This window comes from Schistocerca piceifrons, chromosome X, assembly GCF_021461385.2.
Source record: "Schistocerca piceifrons isolate TAMUIC-IGC-003096 chromosome X, iqSchPice1.1, whole genome shotgun sequence".
In the NCBI taxonomy this organism is placed as follows: domain Eukaryota; kingdom Metazoa; phylum Arthropoda; class Insecta; order Orthoptera; family Acrididae; genus Schistocerca; species Schistocerca piceifrons.
Window position 1 is genome coordinate 546,088,526 of NC_060149.1, and position 25,287 is coordinate 546,113,812.

General features: G+C 43.9%; 1 protein-coding gene across 1 annotated transcript in view; it reads left to right on the top strand.

The window, feature by feature from the left end:
• Positions 1 to 25,287, top strand: part of LOC124722511 (speckle-type POZ protein-like) — an 81,899-nt gene that overhangs the window by 34,160 nt on the left and 22,452 nt on the right. The window contains exon 2 of the mRNA XM_047247665.1: positions 8,091 to 8,649. Coding sequence (XP_047103621.1) covers positions 8,102 to 8,649 — 548 coding nt within the window. The 5' untranslated portion in view covers positions 8,091 to 8,101. The remainder of the gene's footprint in view (positions 1 to 8,090; positions 8,650 to 25,287) is intronic.

Here is a 25,287-nt window from a genome sequence, read left to right on the forward strand (position 1 = left end):
TTGGGGATCTGGCAGGCCAGATGATAGCCGCCTCCCCCCCCCCCCCCCACCTATACATCGATTTGGGAATTGCTGATTAAGATAAATTGTTACCACATGGTGGAAGTGTGCATGTGTCACATCATGTTAGACATGTGGCATCTTGTTTCCAGAGGAACATCTTCAAGAAGCTGTGGTAACTTTTCATGTTAAAAGTTACTGTACATCTAAAAAATAGTTCAAATGGCTCTGAGCACTATGCGCCTTCTCAGGACATCAGTCGCCTAGAACTTAGAACTAATTAAACCCAACTAACCTAAGGACATCACACACATCCATGCCCGAGGCAGGATTCGAACTTGCAATCGAAGCAGTCACTCAGTTCCACACTGTAGCGCCTAGAACCGCACGACCACTCTGGCCGGCACCGTACATCTGATAATTTAAATTTCCTGGGAGAATTAATGGACCCAGTAACTGGTCACACACAACACTACACCACACATTGACAATCTGTACTGAAATTGAGATACTACTGTGGCATGGGGATATTCGTCTGCCCAGACGTGCATGTTATGTATGTTCTTGGTGCCATCTCTTGTAAAGGTTGCCTCATCACTGAACATTATGAAGCGACAGAGCTTCCAATTTCCATTTAACCAGTTACGAAAGTTCAGATGGTTGGCACAATCATGTGGCTCCAAATGGTGAACTTCCTGCACATGAAAAGGATACAGTCCATTCTCATGAAGAATCCTACACACCTTAGAATGTGAACATTCAGTCTGGTAGCAAGGAATCTTGAACTTGAATGAGGACTGTGCTCTAAAGAATTAAGAATGTTTTCCTCTTCTTGAAGGGCACGATGTCTTCTGGAGTGAATATGAATACTGGGAGGAGTACCAGTTTTTATCAATGTTCGATATGTTCCACTAAACGTTTTGGCACTTGGAATGCTATAATTAGGATACCGATGGTGATATTCGGCAACAGCCGCTTTCACATTACCGTCACAAAAGCCCAAAATGTACACCATCTCTCCATATTCCTACGATGAAAGTTTGTATGGCATCGCAAGGTGTACAGTACACAGGAGACAATTTCAGTAAAAGGTAATTGCTGTATCAGCAACATGATTGTTGTGTAAACGTACCATTCACTGCACTTGTCTACCCAAGACTGATTGTGTGTCCTGTGAACACAATGTGAACATACACCATGGCATGTTTCGGAATTCTGTTGTATCTCCTTAATTATGGATCCGATCACATACTATTTTAAATACAGAAACATAATCTATTCATCTAGCTGAGGAGTTTGATACCACGAATGCCCTACTTCAAGTAAAGTGATAATCTGTGTAGAACAGAGTAATCATTCATATGTGGCCAGCTTGAACTCGATACTAACAAGCATTCCCTCCCTTGCGTGTTAATACTCCCGTAGTATTGCTATCACTTTGAATTGTAGTGCACACAGGGAGTTTCCCGCCGTCGAGATAAGAACATGGAATGCATTTTGATGGAGGCAATTAGGGACCGTCTCTTCTCAGTGGGGAGGCAGGCACCATTAGCTAACAATAAGCCATTAAGCGATCTTTTCTGACATCTGCGTAGAATAGAAAGAAACATCTTAACGTAACATGAGTGTGTGGCGCTCTTAGAAGACTAATACATGGAATTCTCATTTATGAAAAAATGTTAAGTCGCACAAAATAAAGTTAACAGTGGGCAGAGATGACGGGACAGAACCCATGTAGAAAGACTACACCTGATGCCTGGGAAAGCTATGAAAGTAATGCTTTCACAATCAACTCTGGAGGTCTTTGAAAAGCACGAAAAAATTGTCACTATTTTTTACAAAACAGAAAATAGGCCACAGTGGAAAGCACTGCTATTTTTTAACAAATACTGGCCTATCACGTGGTGATGGCATGGAGAACATGAGGGTGCACGTGGACAGCTCACGAATCGGCGGAGTCTGAGGGTATAGGAGCGATACATGAGTGCTATAGGCCAGAAGGAAAATACTTTACACCCCAATACACCACTCAAGCTTCATTGGGCCAAAAAACGACGCAAGTCGTACCACAATCAGCATTGGCCCCTACGAATTGTCGTAAGGGATGAACACAAGGCACCGTGGAGGGAACAAAAAGAGAGAAACATGTGCATTGTTTTAAAATGAGGCCGCGTTCATTGTCAATACGTCGCAGAGATGGCAGCACCGTACGGCAGATGGAATTTTACCGCCAGCGGCGAGAAAGATTTGTTTCAAATACTTAAAATGGTGACGTTTTCCTTACTTGAACAGCGTGCAATCATTCGTTTTCTGAATTTGCGTGGTATGAAACCAATTGAAATTCATCGACAGTTGAAGGAGACATGTGGTGATGGAGTTATGGATGTGTCGAAAGTGCGTTCGTGGGTGCGACAGTTTAATGAAGGCAGAACATCGTGTGACAACAAACCGATACAACCTCGGACTCGCACAAGCCGGTCTGACGACATGATCGAGAAAGTGGAGAGAATTGTTTTGGGGGATCGCCGAATGACTGTTGAACAGATCGCCTCCAGAGTTGGCATTTCTGTGGGTTCTGTGCATACAATCCTGCATGACGACCTGAAAATGCGAAAAGTGTCATCCAGGTGGGTGCCACGAATGCTGACGGACGACCACATGGCTGCCCGTGTGACATGTTGCCAAGCAATGTTGACGTTCAACGACAGCATGAATGGGACTTTCTTTTCGTCGGTTGTGACAATGGATGAGACGTGGATGCCATTTTTCAATCCAGAAACAAAGCGCCAGTCAGCTCAACGGAAGCACACTGATTCACCGCCACCAAAAAAATTTCGGGTAACCGCCAGTGCTGAAAAAATGGTGTCCATGTTCTGGGACAGCGAGGGCATAATCCTTACCCATTGCGTTCCAAAGGACACTACGGTAACAGGTGCATCCTACGAAAATGTTTTGAAGAACAAATTCCTTCCTGCACTGCAACAAAAACGTCCGGGAAGGGCTGCGCGTGTGCTGTTTCACCAAAACAACGCACCCGCACATCGAGCTAACGTTACGCAACAGTTTCTTCGTGATAACTTTGAAGTGATTCCTCATGCTCCCTACTCACCTGACCTGGCTCCTAGTGACTTTTGGCTTTTTCCAACAATGAAAGACACTGGCCGCACACTGACCAGCCGTGCTGCTATTGCCTCAGCGATTTTCCAGTGGTCAAAACAGACTCCTAAAGAAGCCTTCGCCGCTGCTATGGAATCATGGCGTCAGCGTTGTGAAAAATGTGTACGTCTGCAGGGCGATTACGTCGAGAAGTAACACCAGTTTCATCGATTTCGGGTGAGTAGTTAATTAGAAAAAAATCGGAGGCCTTAGAACTTTAATGCACCTCGTAGAGACCGGACCTATGGGTAGAAGAAGGGAGATCTCTTCAGACCAGGGCTGTGTGTAGATGGAACACTTACTGTTCTTTAGGCCTAGAAGAGCTTTTTAGTGTACACTTACGTTCACAGTGATCGAAAAATCGCGTAACCTCCCTGGGGTGGAGATCACGGATTTCGACCCCAATTAGTTGTTTCTGCGGAACAATTACAAAGGGCAGAGGTGTACATTTTGCTAAGCCAGAGCGAGTGGATGGTTCAAATGGCTCTAAGCACTATGGGGCTTAACATCTGAGGTCATCAGACCCCTAGACTTAGAACTACTTAAACCTAACTAACCTAAGGACATCACACACATCCATGCTCGAGGGAGGATTCGAACCTGTGACTGTAGCAGCAGCGCGGTTCCAGACTGAAGCGCCTAGAACCGCTCAGCCACAGTGGCCGGCGAAAGCCAGTGGACATTGCCAATAGTTTATCTAGGGGGAACAGTTTTTCGTCTCACGAAAACTCAGGACAGTTTCAGACTGCTGATACAATCAACACCAGAATAGTATTTATGTTTACAGGTCCGCACAGCATCGACTCGCCGTCGTCATACGCCACTGCCGACCACAGCAGCCGCCGACAAAGCACGATAAGTATCGCGTTTCTCAGGCGCTCAGTAAGGGAGTCACTAACGTGTGTGTGCACTTCTTGACACAGTGGTTACGGTTACTACAAGCCACACCACAAGTTGGGAAACGGGGCCAAATTTCTAGTAGTTTACTGTCGAGTTGAGATTTTTCACAAACTTTTTATTCGTATCTTACAGAAACTAGCTGTACGGCAATAAACAGCCTTTCAAACACGCCGCTAACAGCAATCAAGTAATTTATAGCAATACAACAATTTGAAACTAAAAAAACAGAAGCTAGCAGTACGGCAATAAACTACCTTTTAAAACACGCCGCTAACGCCAATCAAAGTAATTTATAGCAATACAATAATTTAAAAAATTTGAAGAACATTAGTAAACAGGCTACTAAAGTAAATACAGAACTTTGTTAATAAGGCACGGTGAGGTAGTGAAGCTACCAACACCGCCATTAAAAAAATTAAACAGGTCTCAGCAAGCACACGATTAATGGCAATAAAATGAATTTACAAACTTGGAGGAATTTAAAAAAATTTAAACAAAGGTGTCCTGGAATATCATTAGAACATAATATATATGACGGACCCGTGTAAGGCGGCCACAAATCACCCACTCAGAGATGCTCAGCCTAGACAGAATACTGACCAATTAAAATACGCCCGTAAACACAACTGCGACTCAGGCTGGTCACTGCACCGACTTTTAGCCAGCGAAAACTTGTTATAAGATGGCTTAACTTGCTGACAGAATTAGAGCTAACCTCGTGCAAGGAAACATTACCACACACCGTCCTGAATGAGCGACCACATGATCAACCAATAAGCATGAATTTATTCATAACCCACGACAGAATAGCGAAACAAACTGCCAAAACTACACCTCCCATCGGATAGTAACGAGAGGAGGAGGAAAGATCACCGTCTTAAATTACACCTGTGGCAGGGACAGCAAAACCGGTCGCCGGAGGCCACAAGGCAGAAGAGACTCTGGTTACACAAAATTATTGCTTAATAATTAAACCTTCCACGAACTTAACTTGCAATTATGCTCGAACAGGCAGTACACGACCTCCGATGGCAAGGATCCACACATCCGACTGCGCGCGCGTCGCCAGCGTACCCAACACGCCACTGTCACGCGACAACACGCTCTGTCACCGGAGTTCACGTTTTCTCTGCAACGTTGACGGGTAGTGACCGCTCCTTCATGTTAAGTGTCTCCTTTTAAACTCCAGTGTTGAAACGGAGGATTTAAAGAAGCTTGTTAACGTCCCACCAAGGCGAAATGAATAGCAACTACTTGTGGGGCGATTCTGTAGACAACCAACACGCGGGGAGCTCTTCCGTCAACTCGACCCGCTCGTTACACACAACCGACATACATCACGTGGCGACTCGGTACAACCGACCACGCCTGCTTCGCGCTGGAGAGCCACACTGCCCTCCCGTGTCCACCACACACTGCGCGCAACGCCCCTACTTCCGCGCCATCACACGAGGTTACAACCGGTCAAAGATCTCACTTCCTCCATAGCAGTTTCCCGGAAGCAAAAACGCAGATATCGATAGCAGAGGGAAAAGACAACGAAGCAGCCACTTAATGACAGGCAACATATCAAACAAAGATGTCAGGGGAAGAAAAGGAAAACCAATGCAATCTAAACAAGGCGTAGCACGAGTCGATACACGGCTCACTTCTATTGGAGATTGGAGTTTTATGCCTTTTCTTCTCATTTCCTCGTGCCCATGCTAGCCACGTATCGCGTGTGTGTTAATAGGGCTTAAAAGTCGAGAAAGGTATCGGTAAATATACGTTATATTCCAGCTAAAATAGCATGGACAATAGGGCATATTGAAGTGAGGTGAGTGTAATATTTTGGAGGTTATATTATTTTGTGATTATTGTATTGTAAGTTATGCTAGGGGTTCCTTTCTCCTGTAGGAACGCTTTTGACAGGTTATGTATGAACGTTTATCACGATTAATTTCATTTAGTTTGTGAATGCCTTGTCAGGATCTTCCCAGTTGTGGAGGATTTTCCAATGTCAACTACACACCTGAACCCTATGTGTATGGTGATTCTGTAATAAAAAGATTTAGTACAGGTAACAGTTGTTCGTGTGTTCTAGAGTAGAGTCTACTTCTTCCTCAAAGAAATATTTTAAAGCATGTATGACGGCTGTTATTCTGATGTCTAATCGTGCCTTCATCCGGGATCTTACCTTGCAGGGCCTGGGTTCACAGGTACTTTAGCTCTGTCAGATGTAACCGTGTGTGGCAAGTAGTAAGGACGGGTCATAACGACCGGGGGAGTACGTTGGAAGTCCGTGAGGTTACTTGTTTAGGCATAGCCGTGCTGCCTCTCTACCATTTCCATCTGCTTGGCCGTTCACAGACACCATGTCGGCTTGTTCCCGACATGAATACCGGGTCACTCTGCTGCCTACAGTCGCTTTGTCACTCGCACAGCCTGCAACACACAAGGAACACATGGGTCATATGTATATATTAACTAGGGAACCAGAACTCCACTGACAAACTTTCAAAGGCGGTAGTACGGACCAACACATTAAAAATGTCTAGTAAACAACTGGTCTAAATTGCACAGTTTAAGGGCTATGAGCAATTGCTCATCTTCGACACTGTGAAACACGTTTCTCCTACTGCACACTCTTTGTTTACCACATTTTGGGAGGTTTTTGTGTTAGAAGAGCCAACACCGTGTTACGAGTGGAGGCCGAAATGCACGCGTTTTAGCTCACGCAGGCTGGCTTGAAGAGGGAAGAACTTTACTGACGTGAGGTCTGGAACATGACAAGGAATGATAATTCAGAAAGCGGACGTAATTGGTTTGATACTTAACTTTAATCCATTAATGATGAACGTCGCTCATGACGGTATATGATTCACAATATTATCTGTTCAGAATACAGTCTTGAAGTAATTATAGTAACTGAATATGGCGCCTTGCTAGGTCGTAGCAAATGACGGAGCTGAAGGCTATGCTAAACTGTCGTCTCTGCAAATGAGAGCGTAGGTAGACAGTGAACCATCGCTAGCAAAGTCGGCTGTACAACTGGGGCGAGTGCTACGGAGTCTCTAGACTAGACCTGCCGTGTGGCGGCGCTCGGTCTGCAATCACTGATAGTGGCGACACGCGGGTCCGACGTATACTAACGGACCGCGGCCGATTTAAAGGCTACCACCTAGCAAGTGTGGTGTCTGGTGGTGACACCACAGAGGTAGTATAGAGCAAACGAAGAAAAAAAAGGTCCAGTAAACATGGGCTTTAAAATCCAGTAGACGTGATGTATTTCACAGTAATGAAAATGAACAAGTGCTCATAGCTGCTAAGGTATGCGTTTTAGAGCCAATATTTACTGAGTTTTTTATTGTTTTATTTCACAGTAACGAAGATGAACAAGTGCTCATAGCTCTTAAGTTATACGTTTTAGAGCCAATATTTACTAGAGTTTTCTGTTGTTTTGGTCCGTACTACCACCTCGCAAAATGTGGAAAGCGAAGGTCATTCAGTAGAAGAGGTGTGTCTCGCAGTTGTGAAGATCGACAAGTGCTCATACCTCTTAGGATAAGCATTTTAGAGCCCATGTTTACTAGACTTTTTTTCTTGTTTCGGTGCGCACTGCCACCTCTTGGTAGGTGGAGTTCTGTATTGAGGACATTCACAGCACTTACTGAACACTGTAGACCCTTTATGCACAGTCACAACCGGAGGTGTGACCACACTTGGGGTGCTATCTGGTGTCCTTAGTATTGCGTAAATTCGCTCTCGGAATTATGAAAAACATCCATTGCAACCTCATTCTGTGTAACACTTCATTTTTACTTCCTTTCTTCGTGCAATAATTGCTCTCCATCTTTTAATTTTGAAAGGTTCAGGAATAGTATCTGCTGTATCCGTATCGTGAGCTCGCAGGGAATCGCTAACAAACAAATAAAACCAAAAAATCTTTTAGTGGTTTTTTCCTTTAGTTGTGCAATTTCCTTGCAACAAAGATTAAAACTCTCTACTCGAATACGAGCAATATTTACCCTGTTATGTCGGTTTGCCTGGTACAGTGGCCGCAGCGATGTCGCGGAACCTGCCCAGCGACCTGGAGGGGCTGCTGGTGAGCGGGGAGGGCGCCGACGTGACGCTGGTGGCCGGCGCCTCGCAGCTGCCCGCGCACCGCACCGTGCTGGCGGCTCGCAGCCCCGTCTTCGCCGCCATGTTGCGTCACCCTACACTCGAGGCGAGCAGCGGCCGCGTCCACATCCCTGACGTATCCGAGCCTGTGCTGGGCCAGCTGCTCGCCTTCGTCTACACGGACGAGGCGCCCGCGATGGCGACCATGGCGCACGACCTTCTCGCGGCGGCTGACAAGTACGACGTGGCGCTGCTCAAGAAGAGGTGCGAGCTGCAGCTGGCGAGTGACTTGTGCGTAGAGAGTGCGGCAAAAACCGCCGTGCTCGCCGTGCTGCACTCGTGTCCTCTGCTACGCGAGACGGCCGCCGCCTTCATTAGGAGCCACCCCGTGCAGGTCATGGGCACCCGCGGCTGGGAGGAAGCGCTGCGGAACCACCCGCAAATACTCATCGAAGTTTGTCGACACGTCGCATCGACGACGTCAGCCAACAGGTTCGCATTACTGCACACTTTAAATTCCCACACCCAGTGAAGTAGCGCAATGCTTGAGACGACGTGTTCGTATTCGAAGACTAATGGGGTTCAAATACCTGTCTGACTGGTAGTGGTAAGTTCCTAAGGGACCAAACTCCAGAGGTCATCGATTCCTAGGCTTACACAATACTTAATCTAACTTGTGCTAACTTACGCTAAGGACAACACACACACCCATGCCCGAGGGAGGACTCGAACCTCCGATGGGGTGGGGGGGGGGGGGGTGGGGGGGAAGCCGCGCGAACTGTGTCAAGGCGCCTAAGACCGCGCGGCTATCCGGCGTGGCACCTGTCTGACCATCCGTAATCAGGTTGACCGAGTTTCCATAAATCACATGGCTAATGCCAGGCTAGTTCCTTAAAATAAGCTGAAAGCACATTTCCCACCCCCCTTGTCCAATATAAGCTTTTGCTCTGATTGCATCGACGTCAACAAGAGGTTACAGCTTAACTTTCCGTCCTTTTTATATTCCTCTGTGTCTGTGTAAAAGACTGAAGGACGATTAGTGTCTTACGTTCCGTCAAAGAGGTCGTTAAAAATCGACCAGTGGCTTGTCTTAGGGATCAAACTCCGTCGTGCTCTTCCAAAGGACCCATCACAGAATTTGTCTTAACGGGGTAGGATAGAATTTTATGCGCCTAATTTTTATTGGCTTAAAATGTTCCTTAGAGAGTCTGTTTTTAACAAAAATCATTCATATAAAGTGAACGATAAATGTTAAAATATGCTAAAACCGCGATTTGCAGCCGGGGGTCTGGCGCATCTGACTGGTCGAATATAACCGATGTAATATTGTAACAGTTAGCAACTGAATAGGGGTCCTTTTAGTTTCCGAGAGTACCAACTACAATATGATTCTCAACAAGATTTCTCTTCGTAACATGATTCGTTTATGGTAAACAGGCTGAAAGCAAGTGCTTGTGTCGTGTCTGCATAACTTGTTTCGCTTGTTTATCATACGAAGTACTAGGTAGAGCTTGAAAGTGACAATCAAATGTATTTATACGAATAGAAAAGGTTCGAAAAGTAATCCCAGACGTGGAAAAAGCGCTTCGATTCGCAAGCGGAAATGAGTTAATTGATATAATTTCGTCAAAATGTGAGTGTTTCGACATCAGCGAAAAAACGGCCAACCGTACGGTGCTGGCATTGCCGGCTAAAGATTTGTTCAGTTTGAGTATTAAAAAACACAAGTTAAAACGTTAAACGCTGTTTTCTGAAAACAACAGTTTTCAAGTTGGCAGGCGCTGCAACTCATGATTCAGTCTGGAACCGCGCGACAGCTACGGTCGCAGGTTCGAATCCTGCCTCGGGCATGGATGTGTGTGATGTCCTTAGGTTAGATAGGTTTAAGTAGTTCTACGTTCTAGGGGACTGATGACCTTAGATGTTAAGTCCCATAGTGCTGAGAGCCATTTGAACCCATTTGAACAACTCATGAAATGTAAATGCACTTAAATTATACCTTTTCGTAATTTGTAAGTCGGCCGTTTTTCTACTGTAGTACGTAAGATTTTTGTAATATATTTTAATTTAGATTCTGTTGCACGTTTTTAAAACTACTTTTTTTGCGAAGAAATCGATTTTTACTTCACAGTCCACCATTTTGTTAAAATCAACTTCTTTTAAAATAGCCATACGTACTACGCTAGACAATATCAACAGTTTCAAAGCAGTATTTCAAATTTTGTTCTAAGTAAAAAATTGTGGCGTTCAGAACTCCCACCAGCCACCTTCGCATTCCACAAAAGCCTATCGTCGATGTCGTGTAGTGTCCTCTGGGAGTAAGCTTTTTACTTTAAAAAAACGTGATACAATTTTAAGGGTGTACAATAAAGGTCCAAAGTCAGTTTTGTAATTTCTTTTGTTATGTTACTGAAAAAAAATCATTAACATTAGTTTCAAACTCGAGCGTTACCCTGGTCTATCCCCTTGAGCGGTTTAGGGAAACCACACGAAACTTACATCTGGAGGACCGGACGCGGATTTGACCCGAAGGAAAGATGATGATGGTTTAACGTTCGTTTCACATCGAGGTCATTACAGACAGAACACTAGCTCGGAATGTTTCAAGAGTAGGGAAAGAAATGGGCGGTACCCTTTTAAGGTAAGATCACGACATTTGCCTGGAGTGATTAGGGAAATCGCGGAAAACTTGATTCTGTATGGGATTTGAACCATCGTCCTCCCTAATGAGAGTCCAGTGTACCAAACAGTGCGCTACGTAGTTGGGTCTCTTCATCTCTGCCGTAATACACATGAATATATGGTCCACCACTGAATTTCATACAAGAAATGATATTTCATGAGATACAACAATAAACCCATGAGGGAAGAAGGTGCCGTCTTTGAAGAAACACGACCTAGACAGGTCATTGTTGCGAACCACATAGTATGTGGAAACTGGAAGCGAGGTAACATGTATACTCTGTTAGCAATTAAAAGTGCAATACTACGAAGGCAGTTGCAACTAGCATTAGATTGGCATGAAGGGGACTAAATTCTTGGTTATGCAACCATACATAATAGGGTGGACTAGCACCATTTACGAGGGGCATTCAGTAAGTAATGTAACACTTTTCGACGAATTTCGGTTAAAAGTTTGCGGAATTTGTTGGGAGACCTCGTGGAATATTCCCGCTTCAGCCCCTACAGTTTCATGAAGTTTCGACAGGTGGCGGCGCTATGAGTAGCCTTCAGAATGATGTCTGTAACGAAGGTGCTTTCCAAGCAGAGAGCTGTCATATAGTTTCTTTTGGTGTAAAACCAGAGCAACTCAGATATTCATATGCGCTTGCAGAATGTCTACGGAGAGTTGGCAGTGAATAAAAGCACAGTGAGTCGTTGGGCGAGACATCTGTCATAATCTCAGCAAGGTCGCGCAAACCTGTCCGATCTCCAGCTTGCCGGCGGCCGCACACATCTGTGACTCATGGAGCGTTACATGTGGACACTCTCATTCGAGCTGATCGCCGCATGCATACGAACATCTCCTTCTCTATGACAACGCAACGCCTCACTCAAGTCTGCGCACCCGAGAGGACCTCACAAATCTTCATTGGGATGTTCTTCCTTCCCCACCCTAGAGCCAAAATCTTGCACCTTCCGACTTCCATCCGTTTGGTCCAATGAAGGATGCACTCCGCAGTGAGCAGTACGTGGATGATGGGGAGGTTATTGAATGATGTAGTAAGACATTTGCTACGACGCCGACCACTAGAGTGGTACCATGCGACCATACAGGGACATCCAGTAGGGTGATGTACGGCTGTCGCATTGAACGGAGGTTATGTTGAAAACCAGGATTTTGTAACAGAAAGAGTGGGAAATAATAAGGTGTATTGGAATCCTGCATAACATCAACCTCCTTTTAGAAAAAAAATGTGTTGCATTACTAATTGAACGTGTCTCTTACATTCTGTAAATAAGGAAATATTACGCAGATGCTTTATCTTTCAGAAGTCTCATTCGAATGTTGGTTTCTCGAGAAGATCGTATCATCTACCGAGTAAGAAGGAGAAATTTCTACCAGCATTATCGAAATTTGACAGCAGGAAGATCGAGGCTTATCAAGACTGTGGTTAATTCTTCCGTGTTATGGATGATAGTGTTGATTAGAATTCCACAGTTGCCAGTCACACGTGGAACCAATTTGTGCAGGAGGGCCATACGCAACACTATGCAGAATGTCAGTGGTACCGAATGACTAGCGCCCGAGAGGACAAAAATATCCTTCAGTTGGCCATGCAGTATTGCACAGCCAAGTCACGTGCCTTGAGTCAGAAGATGAGTAAGACAAATGTCCACACAGACAGTATGACGATGTCTGGAGCGGTGCAGATTGGCAGGAAGGCGACCACTGTTGCCGCCTCCCTTGACGCGGCAGCAGAGAGCGGCTTGCCAACAGTGGTGCGACCAGCGACAACATTGGATACAGAATTGGCATCACGTCTCTTTTCAGACTAGTGCCGGTTCTATGTTCAGCATCATGATGAACCTATACATGTATGAACGCTCTGAGGAGAACGAACGTTGACAGATTGCATTCGTCATTTACAAGCAGGCCCAACATCTGGTCTTATGGTATTGTATGCCATCCAGTACACAACACAATGACCTAGGATTCGCCTACCCAGTAACCGTTATATTTCTGTTATGTTAAGACCGGTGTCTGTGACGCATCTTGGAGGTTTCCATTGCGTTTCCTTTCAACAATGTAACACGTAGACCACATGTTCCCTGTATTGTCCTGACCTACCCTAATACAGACGGTGTTTGACTGTTACACTGACCAGAACGTTCTCCAGGTATCTTAACCACCGAAAGCAGCTTGTCATGGGCTGCTGAGGGAATGGCATGCCACCAGTCACTAGCCACTACGACTGATGAACACTGGTGTCGAGTTGACGTTGTATGCTATGGTGTATCCGTATCTTTCATTCACGCACAGTTCAACTCCATGTCCAGCCGAATTAGAACCATTGTTACTGACAGAGGCGCCAGTTCCGTGTACTAAATTCCGCACTCTGTATACCCCCAAGTCGTCTACAAATTTAATTACGTACTAATCCTACAATACTGCACATACACCAAAAGTAAAAGTTCGTTATTTCCTATCCTTCCTATTGCCACTGTTTTGATGATCAGCACTGTACTCGGAGAGGACAAAAGTCATGGGATACCTCCTAATATCACGTCGGACCTCCTTTTGCCCGGCATAGTGCAGGAACTTGACATAGCATGGACTCAACAAGTCACTGCAAGTCCCCTGTAGAAATATTGAGCCATGTTGTCTCCATAACCATGCACAATTGGGAAAGTGTTTGCCGGTGCAGGAATTTGTGCATGAACTGACCTCTTGATTATGTCCTATAAATGTTCGATGGGGTTCATACCGGGCGATCTGGCTGGTCAGATCATTCGCTTGAATTGTGCAGAATGTTCTTCAAACCAACCGAAACATTGAAGTCCATGAATGGCTGAAAATGGTCTCCAAATAACCGAATATTACCATTTCCAGTCAATAATCGGTTCAGTTAGACCAGAGAACCCAATCCATTCGATGTAAGCACAGCCACATCATTATGGAGCCACCACCAGCTTGCACAATGCCTTATTGACAACTTGGGTCCATGGCATCGTGGGGTATGCGCCATACCCGAATCCTACCATCAGCTCTTAACAACTGAAATGGGACTCATCTGTTCACGCCACGGTTTTCCAGTCGCCTGGGGTCCAACTGATATGGTCACGAGCCCAGAAGAGGCGCTGCGGGCGATGTCATGCTTTTAGCAAACGCACTCGCGTCGATCGTCTGCTGCCATCGTCCATTAACGGCAAATTTCGCTGCACTGTCCTAACGGATACGTTCGTCGTACGCACCACAATGGTTTCTGCGGTTATTTCACGTAGTGTTGTCTGTCTGTTAGCACTGAAAACTCTATGCAAACGCCGCTGCTCTCGGTTGTTAAGTGAAGGCAGTCGGTCAATGCATTGTCCGTGGTGAGAGATAATGCCTGAAATACGGTATTCTCGGCACGCTCTTGACCCTGTGGATCTCGGAATATTGAATTCCATAACGATTTCCGAAATAAAATGTCCCGGTCGTCTAGCTCCAACTACACTATGTGATCAAGAGTATCCGGACACCCACAAAAACGTACGTTTTTCATATTAGGTGCATGGTGCTGATACCTACTGCCAGGTACTCCATATAAGCGACCTCAGTAGTCATTAGACATCCTGAGACAGCAGAATGGGGCGCTCCGCGGAACTCACGGACTTCGGAGGTGGTCGGGTGATTGGGTGTCACTTGTGTCATACATCTGTACGCGAAATTTTCACACACCTAAGCATCCCTAGGTCCACTGTTTCTGATGTGATAGTGAAGTGGAAATGTGAAGGGACATGTACAGCACAAAAGCGTACAGGCCGACCTTGTCTGCAGACTGACAAGAGACTGCCGACATTTGAAGAGGGTCGTAAGGTGTAATAGGCAGACATCTATCCAGATCAGCACACAGGAATTCCAAACTGCGTCAGGATCCACTGCAAGTACTATGACTGTTAGGCGGGAGGTGAGAAAACTTGAATTTCATGTTCGAGCGGCTGCTCATAAGCCACACATCACGCCAATAAATGCCAAACGACGCCTCGCTTGGTGTTGTTGTCGTTGTGTCTTCAGTCCAGAGACTGGTTTGATGCTACTCTAACCTGTGCGAGCTTCTTCATCTCCAAGTAACTACTGCAACCTACATCCTTCTGTATCTGCTTAGTGTATTCATCTCTTGGCCTTCTTCTACGATTTTTGCGCTCCACGCTGCCCTCCAATGCTAAATAGGTGATCACTTGATGCCTCAGAACATGTCCTACCAACCGATCCCTTTTCCTACTCAAGTTGTGCCACAAATTCCTCTTCTCCCCAATTCTGTTCAGTACCCCCTCATTAGTTACGTGATCTATCCATGTAATCTTCAGCATTCTTCTGTAGCACCACATTTCAAAAGCTTCTATTCCCTTCTTTTCTAAACTGTTTATCTTCCATGTTTCACTTCCATACGTGGTTACGCTCCATACAAATACTTTCAGAAAATACTTCAAATGGTTCAAATGGCTCTGAGCACTATGGGACTTAACATCTGAGGTCATCAGTCCCCTAGTACTTAGAACTACTTAAACCTAACTAACCTAAGGACATCACACACATCCACGCCTGAGGCAGGATTCGAACCTGCGACCGTAGCGGTCGCGCGGTTCCAGACTGAAGCGCCTAGAAGCGCTCGGCCACACCGGCCGGCAGAAAATACTTCCTGACGCTCAAATCTATACTCGATGATAACAAATTTCTCTTCTTCAGAAACGTTTTATTTGCCAGTGCCACTCTACATTTTATATCCTCTCTACTTTGACCATCATCAGTTATTTTGCTTCCCAAATAGCAAAACTCATTTGCTACCTTCAGTGTCTCCTTTCCTAATCTAATTGCCTCAGCATTACCTGATTTAATTTGACTGCATTCCATTATCCTCGTTTTGCTAATGCTGATGTTAATCTTATATCCTCCTTTCAAGACAACTGCTCTTCCAGGTCCTTTGCTGCCTCTGACAGAATTACTGTGTCGTTGGAAAACCTCAAAGTTTTTATTTCTTCTCCATGAATTTTAATTCCTACTCCGAATTTTTCTTTTGTTTCCTTTACTACTTGCTCAGTATACAATTGAATAACATCAGGGATAGGCTACAACCCTGTCTCACTCCCTTCCCAACACCTGCTTCCCTTTCATGCCCCTCGGCTCTTATAACTGCCATCTGGCTCGTGTACAAATTGTAAATAGCCTTTCGCTCCCCATATTTTACCCCTGCCACCTTCAGAATTTGAAAGAGAGTATTCCAGTAAACATTGTAAAAAGCTTTCTCTAAGTCTACAAATGCTAGAAACGTAGGCTTGCCTTTCCTTAATCTATCCTCTAAGATAATTCGTAGGGTCAGTATTACCTCACGTATTCCAACATTTCTACGGAATCGAAACTGATCTTCCCCGAGGTCGGCTTCTACCAGTGTTTCATTTCGTCTGTAATTCTTGTTAGTATTTTGCAGCCGTGACTTATTAAACTGATAGTTCGGTAATTTTTACACTTGTGAACACCTGCTTTCTTTGGGACTGGAATTATTATATTCTTCTTGAAGTCTGAGGGTATTTCGCCTGTTTCATACATCTTGCTCACCAGATGGTAGAGTTTTGTCAGGGCTGGCTCTCCCAAGGCTATCAGTAGATCTAACAGAATGTTGTCTACTCCCAGGGCCTAGTTTCAACTTAGGTCTTTGTGCTCTGTCAAATTCTTCACGCAGTATCATATCTCCCATTTCATCTTCATCTACGTCCTCTTCCATTTCCATAATATTGCCCTATATATTGCCTTATATAGACCCTCTATATACTCCTTCCACCTTTCTGCTTTCCCTTCTTTGCTTGGAACTGCTTTTCCATCTAAGCTCTTGATATTCATACAAGTGGTTCTCTTTTCTCCAAAGATCTCTTTAATTTTCCTGTAGGTAGTATCTACATTACCCCTAGTGATATATGCCTCTACATCCTTACATTTGTCCTCTAGCCATCTCTGCTTAGCCATTTTGCACTTCCTATCGATCTCATTTTTGAGACGTCTGTATTCCTTTTTGCCTACTTCATTTACTGCATTTTTACATTTCTCCTTTCATCAATTAAATTCAGTATCTATTCTGTTACCCAAGGATTTCTACTAGCCCTCTTCTTTTTACCTACTTGATCCTCTGCTGCATTCACTGTTTCATCTCTCAAAACTAGCCATTCTTCTTCTACTGTTTTCTTTTACCCGTTCTTGTCAATCGTTCCCTAATGCTCTCTCTGAAACTCTCTTCAACCTCTGGTTCTTTTAGTTTAACCAGGTCCCATCTCCTTAAATTCCCACCTTTTTGCAGTTTCTTCAGTTTTAATCTACAGTTTATAACCAATAGATTGTGGTCAGAGTCCACATCTGCCCCTGGAAACGTCTTACAATATAAAACCTGGTTCCTAAAACTGTCTTACCATTATATAATGTATCTGATACCTTCCAGTGTTTCCAGGCCTCTTACACGTATACAACCTTCTTCCATGATTCTTAAACCAAGTGTCAACTATGATTAGGTTGCGCTCTGTGCAAAATTCTATCAGGCGGCTTCCTCTTTCATTCCTTACCCCCATTCCATGTTCGCCTATTACTTTTCCTTCCCTTCCTTTTCCTACTATCGAATTTCAGTCTCCCTTCACTATTTGAATAATTTCTTTTATCTCATCATACATTTCTTCAATCTCTTCAGCATCTGTGGGGCTAGTTGGCATATAAACTTGTACCACTGGGGTAGGCGTAGGCTTCGTGTCTACCTTGGCTACAATAATGCGTTAGCTATGCTGTTCGAAGTAGCTTACCCGCGCTCCTATTTTTTATTCACTATTAAACCTACTCCTGCATTACCCCTATTTGATTCTGTATTTATAAGCCTGTATTCACCTGACCAGAAGTCTTGTTCCTCCTGCCACTGAACTTCACTAACACCCACTATATCTAACTTTAACCTATCCATGTCCCTTTTTAAATTTTTTAATCTCCCTACCCGATTAAGGGATCTGACATTCCACGCTCCGATCCGTAGAAAGCCAGTTTTGTTTCTCCTGATAACGGCGTCCTCCTGAGTAGTCCCCGCCCGGAGATCCGAATGGGGGACTATTTTACCTCCGGAATATTTTACCCAAGAGGTCGCCATCATCATTTAATCACACAGTAAAACTGAATGCCTCGGGAAAAAATTACGGCTGTAGTTTCCCCTTACTTTAAGCCGTTCGCAGGCCGTTTTGGTTAATGTTACAAGGCCAGATCAGCCAATCATCCAGACTGTTGCCCCAGCAACTACTGAAAAGGCTGCTACCCCTCTTCAGGAACCATATGTTTGTCTGGCCTCTCAACATATACCCCTCCGTTGTGGTTGCACCTACGGTATGGCTATCTGTATCGCTGAGGCACGCAAGGAGCGTAAACATTGGATGATGTAACAGAGGAAAAACGTTTTGTGGAGTGACGAATCACGGTACATAATGTGGGGATCCGATGGGAGGGTGTAGGCATGGCGATTGCCCGGTGAACGTCATCTGCCAGCGTGTGTAGTGCCAGCAGTAAAATTCAGAGGCGGTGGTGTTATGGTGTGGTAGCGTGTTTCATGGAGGGGGCTCGACATTGATATTTTAAGCACCTTCTTGCTTCCAACTGTTGAAGAGCAATTCGGGGATGGCGATTGCGTCTTTCAACACGATCGAGCACCTGTTCATAATGCACGGCCTGTGGCAGAGTTGTTACACGACAACAACATCCCTGTAATGGACTGGCCTGCACAGAGTCCAGACCTGAGTCCTACAGAACACCTTTGTAATGTTTTGGAAAGCTGACTTCGTGCCAGGCCTTACCGACCGACATCGATACCTCTCCACATTGCAGCACCCCGTGAAGAATGGGCTGCCATTCCCCAATTAATCTTCCAGCACTTGATTGAACGTATGCCTTTTGAGAGTGGAAGCTGTCATTAAGGCTTAGGGTAGGCCAACACCATACTGAATTCCAGCATTACCGATGGAGAGCGCCACGAACTTGTAAGTCATTTTCAGCCAAGTGTCTGGGTACTTTTGATCACATAGTATACCATTCGGTGTTCAAACTCTGTTAATTCCCGTCGTGCGGCTGTAATCACGTCGTAAACTTTTTCACATAGATCTCCTGAATACAAATGACAGCTCCGCCAATGCATGCTGTTTTATACCTTGTGTACGCGATACTACCGTCATCTGTATATGTACATATCACTATTCCATGACTGGATACAAGGAGTTGGAAGACAGTGGCGATCAGGCGACTATAAAATATGGCGGAGACAGTGATCGCCACACATTTGCCGCGCGGCTGTAATCACGTCTTAAACTTTTTCACGTAGATCTGGCCGCGCGGTTGGAGGCGCCATGTCACTACCGTGCGGCCTCTCCCGCCGGAGGTTCGAGTCCTCCCTCGGGCATGGGTGTGAGTGTTGTCGTTAGCGTTAAGTTAGTTTAAGTAGTGTGCAAGTCTAGGGACCGATGACCTCACCAGTTTGGTCCCTTAGGCATTCACACACATTTGAACATTTGCCACGCATTTCCCGCGTAGCTGCAGTGGACTTCGTCCAGTGTCCACAGTCCACGGTATTGAGACCTGTTTATACAGTGAGCTGGAGTGATTGTTCCCAGTTCACTGTAGACGGGAACTTAACATCTGAAGTCATCAGTCCCCTAGATCTTAGAACTACTTAAACCGAACCTACATTGATGGCTGGCTACTTGTTGTCAACTACTGCAGTAATGGACCCGCAACTTTTATCGATATAGTGTGCAATCACTAAGTGAGATGTTTTTAAGCAACCATCTGATATCGTAAATGATCACAATTTCCACTTACTGAGGACAATTGCCATATCATGAAGGGTTTTACATCTCGACGTATTGACCTCTTCTCAAGACTAATGTCATGTGTGTTTTCATAAGCCCATAAGTGACAGGTTATACATCAGATTGGATACAAAAATTTCGATTCTTCACTTTGTTACTTTTAAAATCTTTACTTTGTATATTTGAAGTTCATTTTTGCTAATATGTTTTCTGTTTCTTTTAAATGCTATAGCATGTCAAGTGCTACGGCCAGATATCTACTTTTGGACGCTTTTAGAAAGGTATAATGTTAGGTACGACATTATTTGGGTAACCATACTAAACGTAGCCAAAAGCGTACTTAAGTCTGACTCCTACCAGGAACAACGACAGTGAAGTTAGTGTGTGGATTATTTTGGAGTGGCACTGCGAACATCTGCCATCCACAAGACTATGGGAAACTTTGTTTACAGCTGATCTCATCATTTTACAATACAGTCAACTTATTAGTGAAAGTAAATTACAAAATGTTTTCAATTTACTAGAACATAAAACCAGCTGACGTCACGCTATTAAAGCTGAATTACGACTGCTCGAGACGAGCACGCGCAAATCTCTCTCCATTCCAGAATTCTGATTGGCCAGTCGGTTTGACGATTGTCTCTGACAGCATGGTAATATCCGTTCGTGACCAATCCTCTTATCAAAATTTACTTAAATGATTTTCCAGACTTAGTATTTCCCGAAAATCAAATAAACTGAAAATGATTCCTTATTTACTGGTCGTAAAGACAAAAGTAAAGAGTTTTGCTTCTAGAATCCTTAAATTGACTATTTTACACTAAGCATGTTAAACCTTGATGGTGACTCTGCTCTATTACACAATATAATTCACACGCTCATCATTAATTGTTAAGAAAATTCCAGATTCATGTATCACATACATGCCGAATTCATCCGCTCTCATCGCGAGAGCTAAAAAATTGAAAATAATAATGTCGAAAACTTAATATAGTAGCCGGTCGCGGTGGCCGAGCGGTTCTAGGCGCTTCAGTCCGGAACCGCGCGACTGCTACGGTCGCAGGTTCGAATCCTGCCTCGGGCAAGGATGTATATGCTGTCCTTAGGTTAGGTTAGGTTTAAGTAGTTCGAAGTTCTAGGGGACTGATGACCTCAGATGTTAAGTCCCATAGTGCTCAGAGCCATTTTGAACCATTTTTATTATAGTAATCACTGTTTGAAAACTGAAACATTTTGCAGGAATTAACTATTGTTACGATGTAAGACTAGAAATTTTATCGCGATAATGTACCGTAAATGACTTTATTAATTCACCGGTTGGTGTGTGATATGAACAATCTGCAGAGCGTATATGCACTTCAACTTGTGAGAACAGAAACGAGAGACAGCAACTTCCCAGAGTGGGAATGCGTTCTGTAGCGCTTGAGGTTACTAAGGTGAATTTTACACCTTCTTAATTATTAATGCATGTCACTACGCCAAATCGCGAATATGATCGTCTGAACATGCAAAAAAATTAAGCTGAACTAAATTAACCTGTAATGCGCTTACAGGCCACAAAAAAAATTGGAAGTGGACATCCAACAGCCAGCTTATCAATTCCGAGGTAAAAGAAATTAAGGAGATTAGAATTTGTTGAAAAGACGTTTGGGTTATATGTTTGCCTCTTAAGTAGATCGATGAGGAAACATGCCGTGAACTATACTATCTGATCAAAAGTATCCGGATACCTGTATGTAATGCCGAATTGAGCACTAGACGTCATGACAAGCGGACACGCGAGTATAAAAGTAGGGAGAGTAGTAACAGCAGAACGGGTCGGTCAAGAGGTCAAGAGAGCTCAGTCACTTCGAATGTCGCTGGATGTAACCTGAGTAACAAATCCACCAGGGACATTTCAGCATTGCTAAAGCTGCTCAAGTCTACTGCTAGTGAAGTGACTGTGAAGTGGAAACGTGAAGGAACAACCGCAGCTAAACCAATACCAGGTAGATCGCATGTACTGCATGGGGACAGTTGAGAATTACAGATGGTGGTTGTAAAGCATAGCATGAAATCAGTGGAATGAATCACTCGTGAGTTCCAAAGTGCTACGTAGCCAAGCTAGCACACAGTGACAACATGGGAAGTTAAAAATAGTGGGGTACAATGGTCGAGTAGCTCTTTGTAAACTACACGTGTCTGTAGTCAGCGCTAAGTAACGCTTGAGACGATGTAAAGAGCAACGACACTGGACAGTCGTTGAGTGAAACGAGTGATTTTGAGTGATGAATCACGCTATACCCTCTGGCAACCTGATGGAAGGCTCTGGGTTTGGCGAATGCCTGAAGAACGTTACCTGCCTTCATGTGTAGTGCCAACAGTGAAGTGCAGTGGAGGGATTGTTGCGGTAGGGAAGTACTTTTCGTGGTTTGGGTGTGGTTTTCTTGTTGCACTTAAGAACTGCTAAGTGCGGAAGGATATCAACGCCTTTTACAGCATTGTGAGCTGTGTACAGTACAGGAATAGATCGAAGACGATGATTGTTTGTACCAACATGACGGTACACACTTTCATAAAGCAGCTTTTCTGTGGCAATCGTTTGTGAATAATATTATTTCCGGAAAGTTCTAATATGCCCATGGTTCCGATCTGAACCCAGTGGAACACATTTGCGGTAAGTTAGAACGTAGACTTTTCACTAGACACAAGCATTCAACATCACTACCTACCTTGGTTTCGGCTGTTGAGGAATAATGGGCTGCCAATCTTTCACAGGCATTCATTGAAAGCGCCCCCAGTTGAGTTCAAACCGTCATGAAGGCAAAGGGCAGATACACCCCCATATTAATATCCACTAATAGATGTTATGATATCAATTGTCAGATAGTTTTTGTTATGCATGAAGAGAGCCGTTGCAGAGGGCCTCTAGATTCTAAAGGCTGGAGAGCAGTAAAGCCACGCATAGAGTCTTGACAGAAGATCAATTCACCCGAACCTACTGTGAAAACATTTAGTTGGCTGTGCACAAAACGCCAACGAGTCTTCCAAAGTGTAATATAAAAAACGACATCAAAATCCTTTGCACAGGCGTATGTAATGCACGTATGACTCTTGAGTAAAATTGTTTGAAAATATCTCCAATACATCAGCTTTAGGCATATCTTTAAAAAATGAAGCAGATCAAGACAAATCACAAATACTACATAACAAACGAAATTGGGGAGGAAGATCGCAGCAAAGGCGAAAAAGTGAAAAAGAGCAACCGTGGCTATGCACCTGGCCAGGATCAGCGGCAGGTTTCCTAGCAATGTCTGCAGAAAGACCTTTTCGGATATAAAAGTTCCATTTTGACACAGACTGTGCGACATAAACCAATGAAACGTTCACCACATTATATTACACTTCTTACAATTATTCATTTTCGTAGTTTCCTGTAAAACTGTTGATCTTAGTATCAATCAACTGTAAAAACTTGTTGTAAAATTGATTTTTTAAAATGTTAAAAAATACTGCTTTTAATTCAGGTGTTATTGCTGTGGTCTTCTGTCCGAAGACAGGTCTGTTGTGGCTCTCCATGCTATTCTATCCAGTGCAGGTCTCTTCGTCTCACCACGCTAGTCTACCCGTCCAAGTCTCTACATCTCTGCATAACTAAGCCACCCTCCGTCCGTTTGAACTTGCTTACTGTAAATTAGCCATAGTCTCATTCTACGATTTTTACTTCTCTTTATTACCACATTAGCTGTTCTCTGATGCCACAGGATGTGTCCTATCAAGAGATCCTTTCTTTTAATAGCCGGTCGTGGTGGCCGAGTGGTTCTAGGCGCTACAGTCTGGAACCGCACGAGCGCTACGGTCGCAGGTTCGAATCCGGCCTCGGGCATGGATGTGTGTGATGTCCTTAGGTTAGTTAGGTTTAAGTAGTTCTAAGTTCTAGGCGACTGATGACCTCAGAAGTTAAGTCCCATAGTGCTCAGAGCCATTTGAACCATTTTTTCTTTTAATAAAGGTGCGCTGCAAATTTCATTTCTCCCCAATTCGATTAAATTCTGGTTTTGTCTCTGGAATTGAGTGGTCTGTTCACATCCTTACTCGTACTTCACTGTAAGCGATCTTCTCTTACAGCACACTGAATAAACACATAAATAGTAGAATGAATGAAACAAATAATTGAATAACGATTTTTCTCCTTAGTTCCTTTTCCTCCTTTTCTTAATACACTGTAATACATTTTTAAATACATTTCACCTTAGTCCTTCCTATTTCAACGTTGTATTCAAACCAACTAAAATTATCTCTTTCTAGGTCTATAATTTAAGATTCAAGGTACGATTTCCATGAGAGTTTTTTTTTTTTTTTTTTCAAGGTTCAGTTCATTTATTTCAGGCCCCAACTCTTCAGCTCGTCTTACTAACCAAGGTTCGAGTCCTCCCTCGGGCATGGGTGTGTGTATTTGTCCTTAGGATAATTTAGGTTAAGTCGTGTGTAAGCTTAGGGACTGATGACCTTAGCAGTTAAGTCCCATAAGATTTCGCACACATTTGAACATTTGAACTAACCAAATTTTGTTTTTGTGAATACTATACGTAACCAGTGTTTCAAAATGTATTACCGAATTACGGCTTCAGTCTTAATCACATTTATATTGACATTAACTATATTAATTACTTCCCCCATGAGCTCTATATTGTCTATTCCCTTCCTAGATCTCGGTTCATTATTTAACGTATGGTTTTCTCATCTTTTTGTATAGAGATTTTGCTAGAGCCTACGACTCTCAAACAGGAGAAACATTTCGGTTCGTCACCATCGCTGGCATTCATTGCCCCTCGGTCCTTTGTGCCTATGTTTCGATGTCGTTTTTTGTGTTACTCTCTCCCTTTGTCTTCTCTCAAACTATGGGTGTTTTCTCTTTTCACCCCTATATACCCTATTTATTACATCTTCACAAAGAAATCTGGAATTTCTGTGATTTTTTAAATTTCTTACTGATACTTTGCTTCGTGTCTTGTATTGTGTCCACAATCTCAGCGGTCGTTGTTCGCATTTTCAGTTCATTGTTTTCTAGTGCTTCGTTGTGTATTTCTTCCGTTGTGTTCAATACAGGTACTTGCTTCAGTGGGAGATTTCCGTCTGTTTTCTGGATCAAACTCAGTACTCAGCTGTTTTTGCTTTCATGTTTTGCTGAAAAACCTATTGGAAGTCCTTCAAGGAGTTCACTAGTTAACTTTTATGCGACAGTCCCGATGTCACCACAGTCTTTATTCACATCTACGTCGTGTTTGTTTGTGCCTGCGACACTGCGTCACCGGCGCAGTGCGTCAACCGTGTCTTGTGATACTTAATTATGAGGAAACTGTTGTTTTTTTTTTTTTTGTTTCAGTTTATTGACTTTCGGTTCGTGCCCATTCAACAATTTCAGTAATGGATAGACGATACGGCAGTGCAGCGAAGACGACTTTCTTGTTAGTTCGACGATACAAACGTAAGGAAAACACAACATCCAGTCCCCGAGCGGAGAAAACCTCCGACCCGGCTGGGCATCGAACACGGGCCTCTTCGGTTAGCAATCTGCCACGCTGAGGAAACTGTTTCGGAGCCACCTCTAACGTTACTTTATTTTTGTCTTCG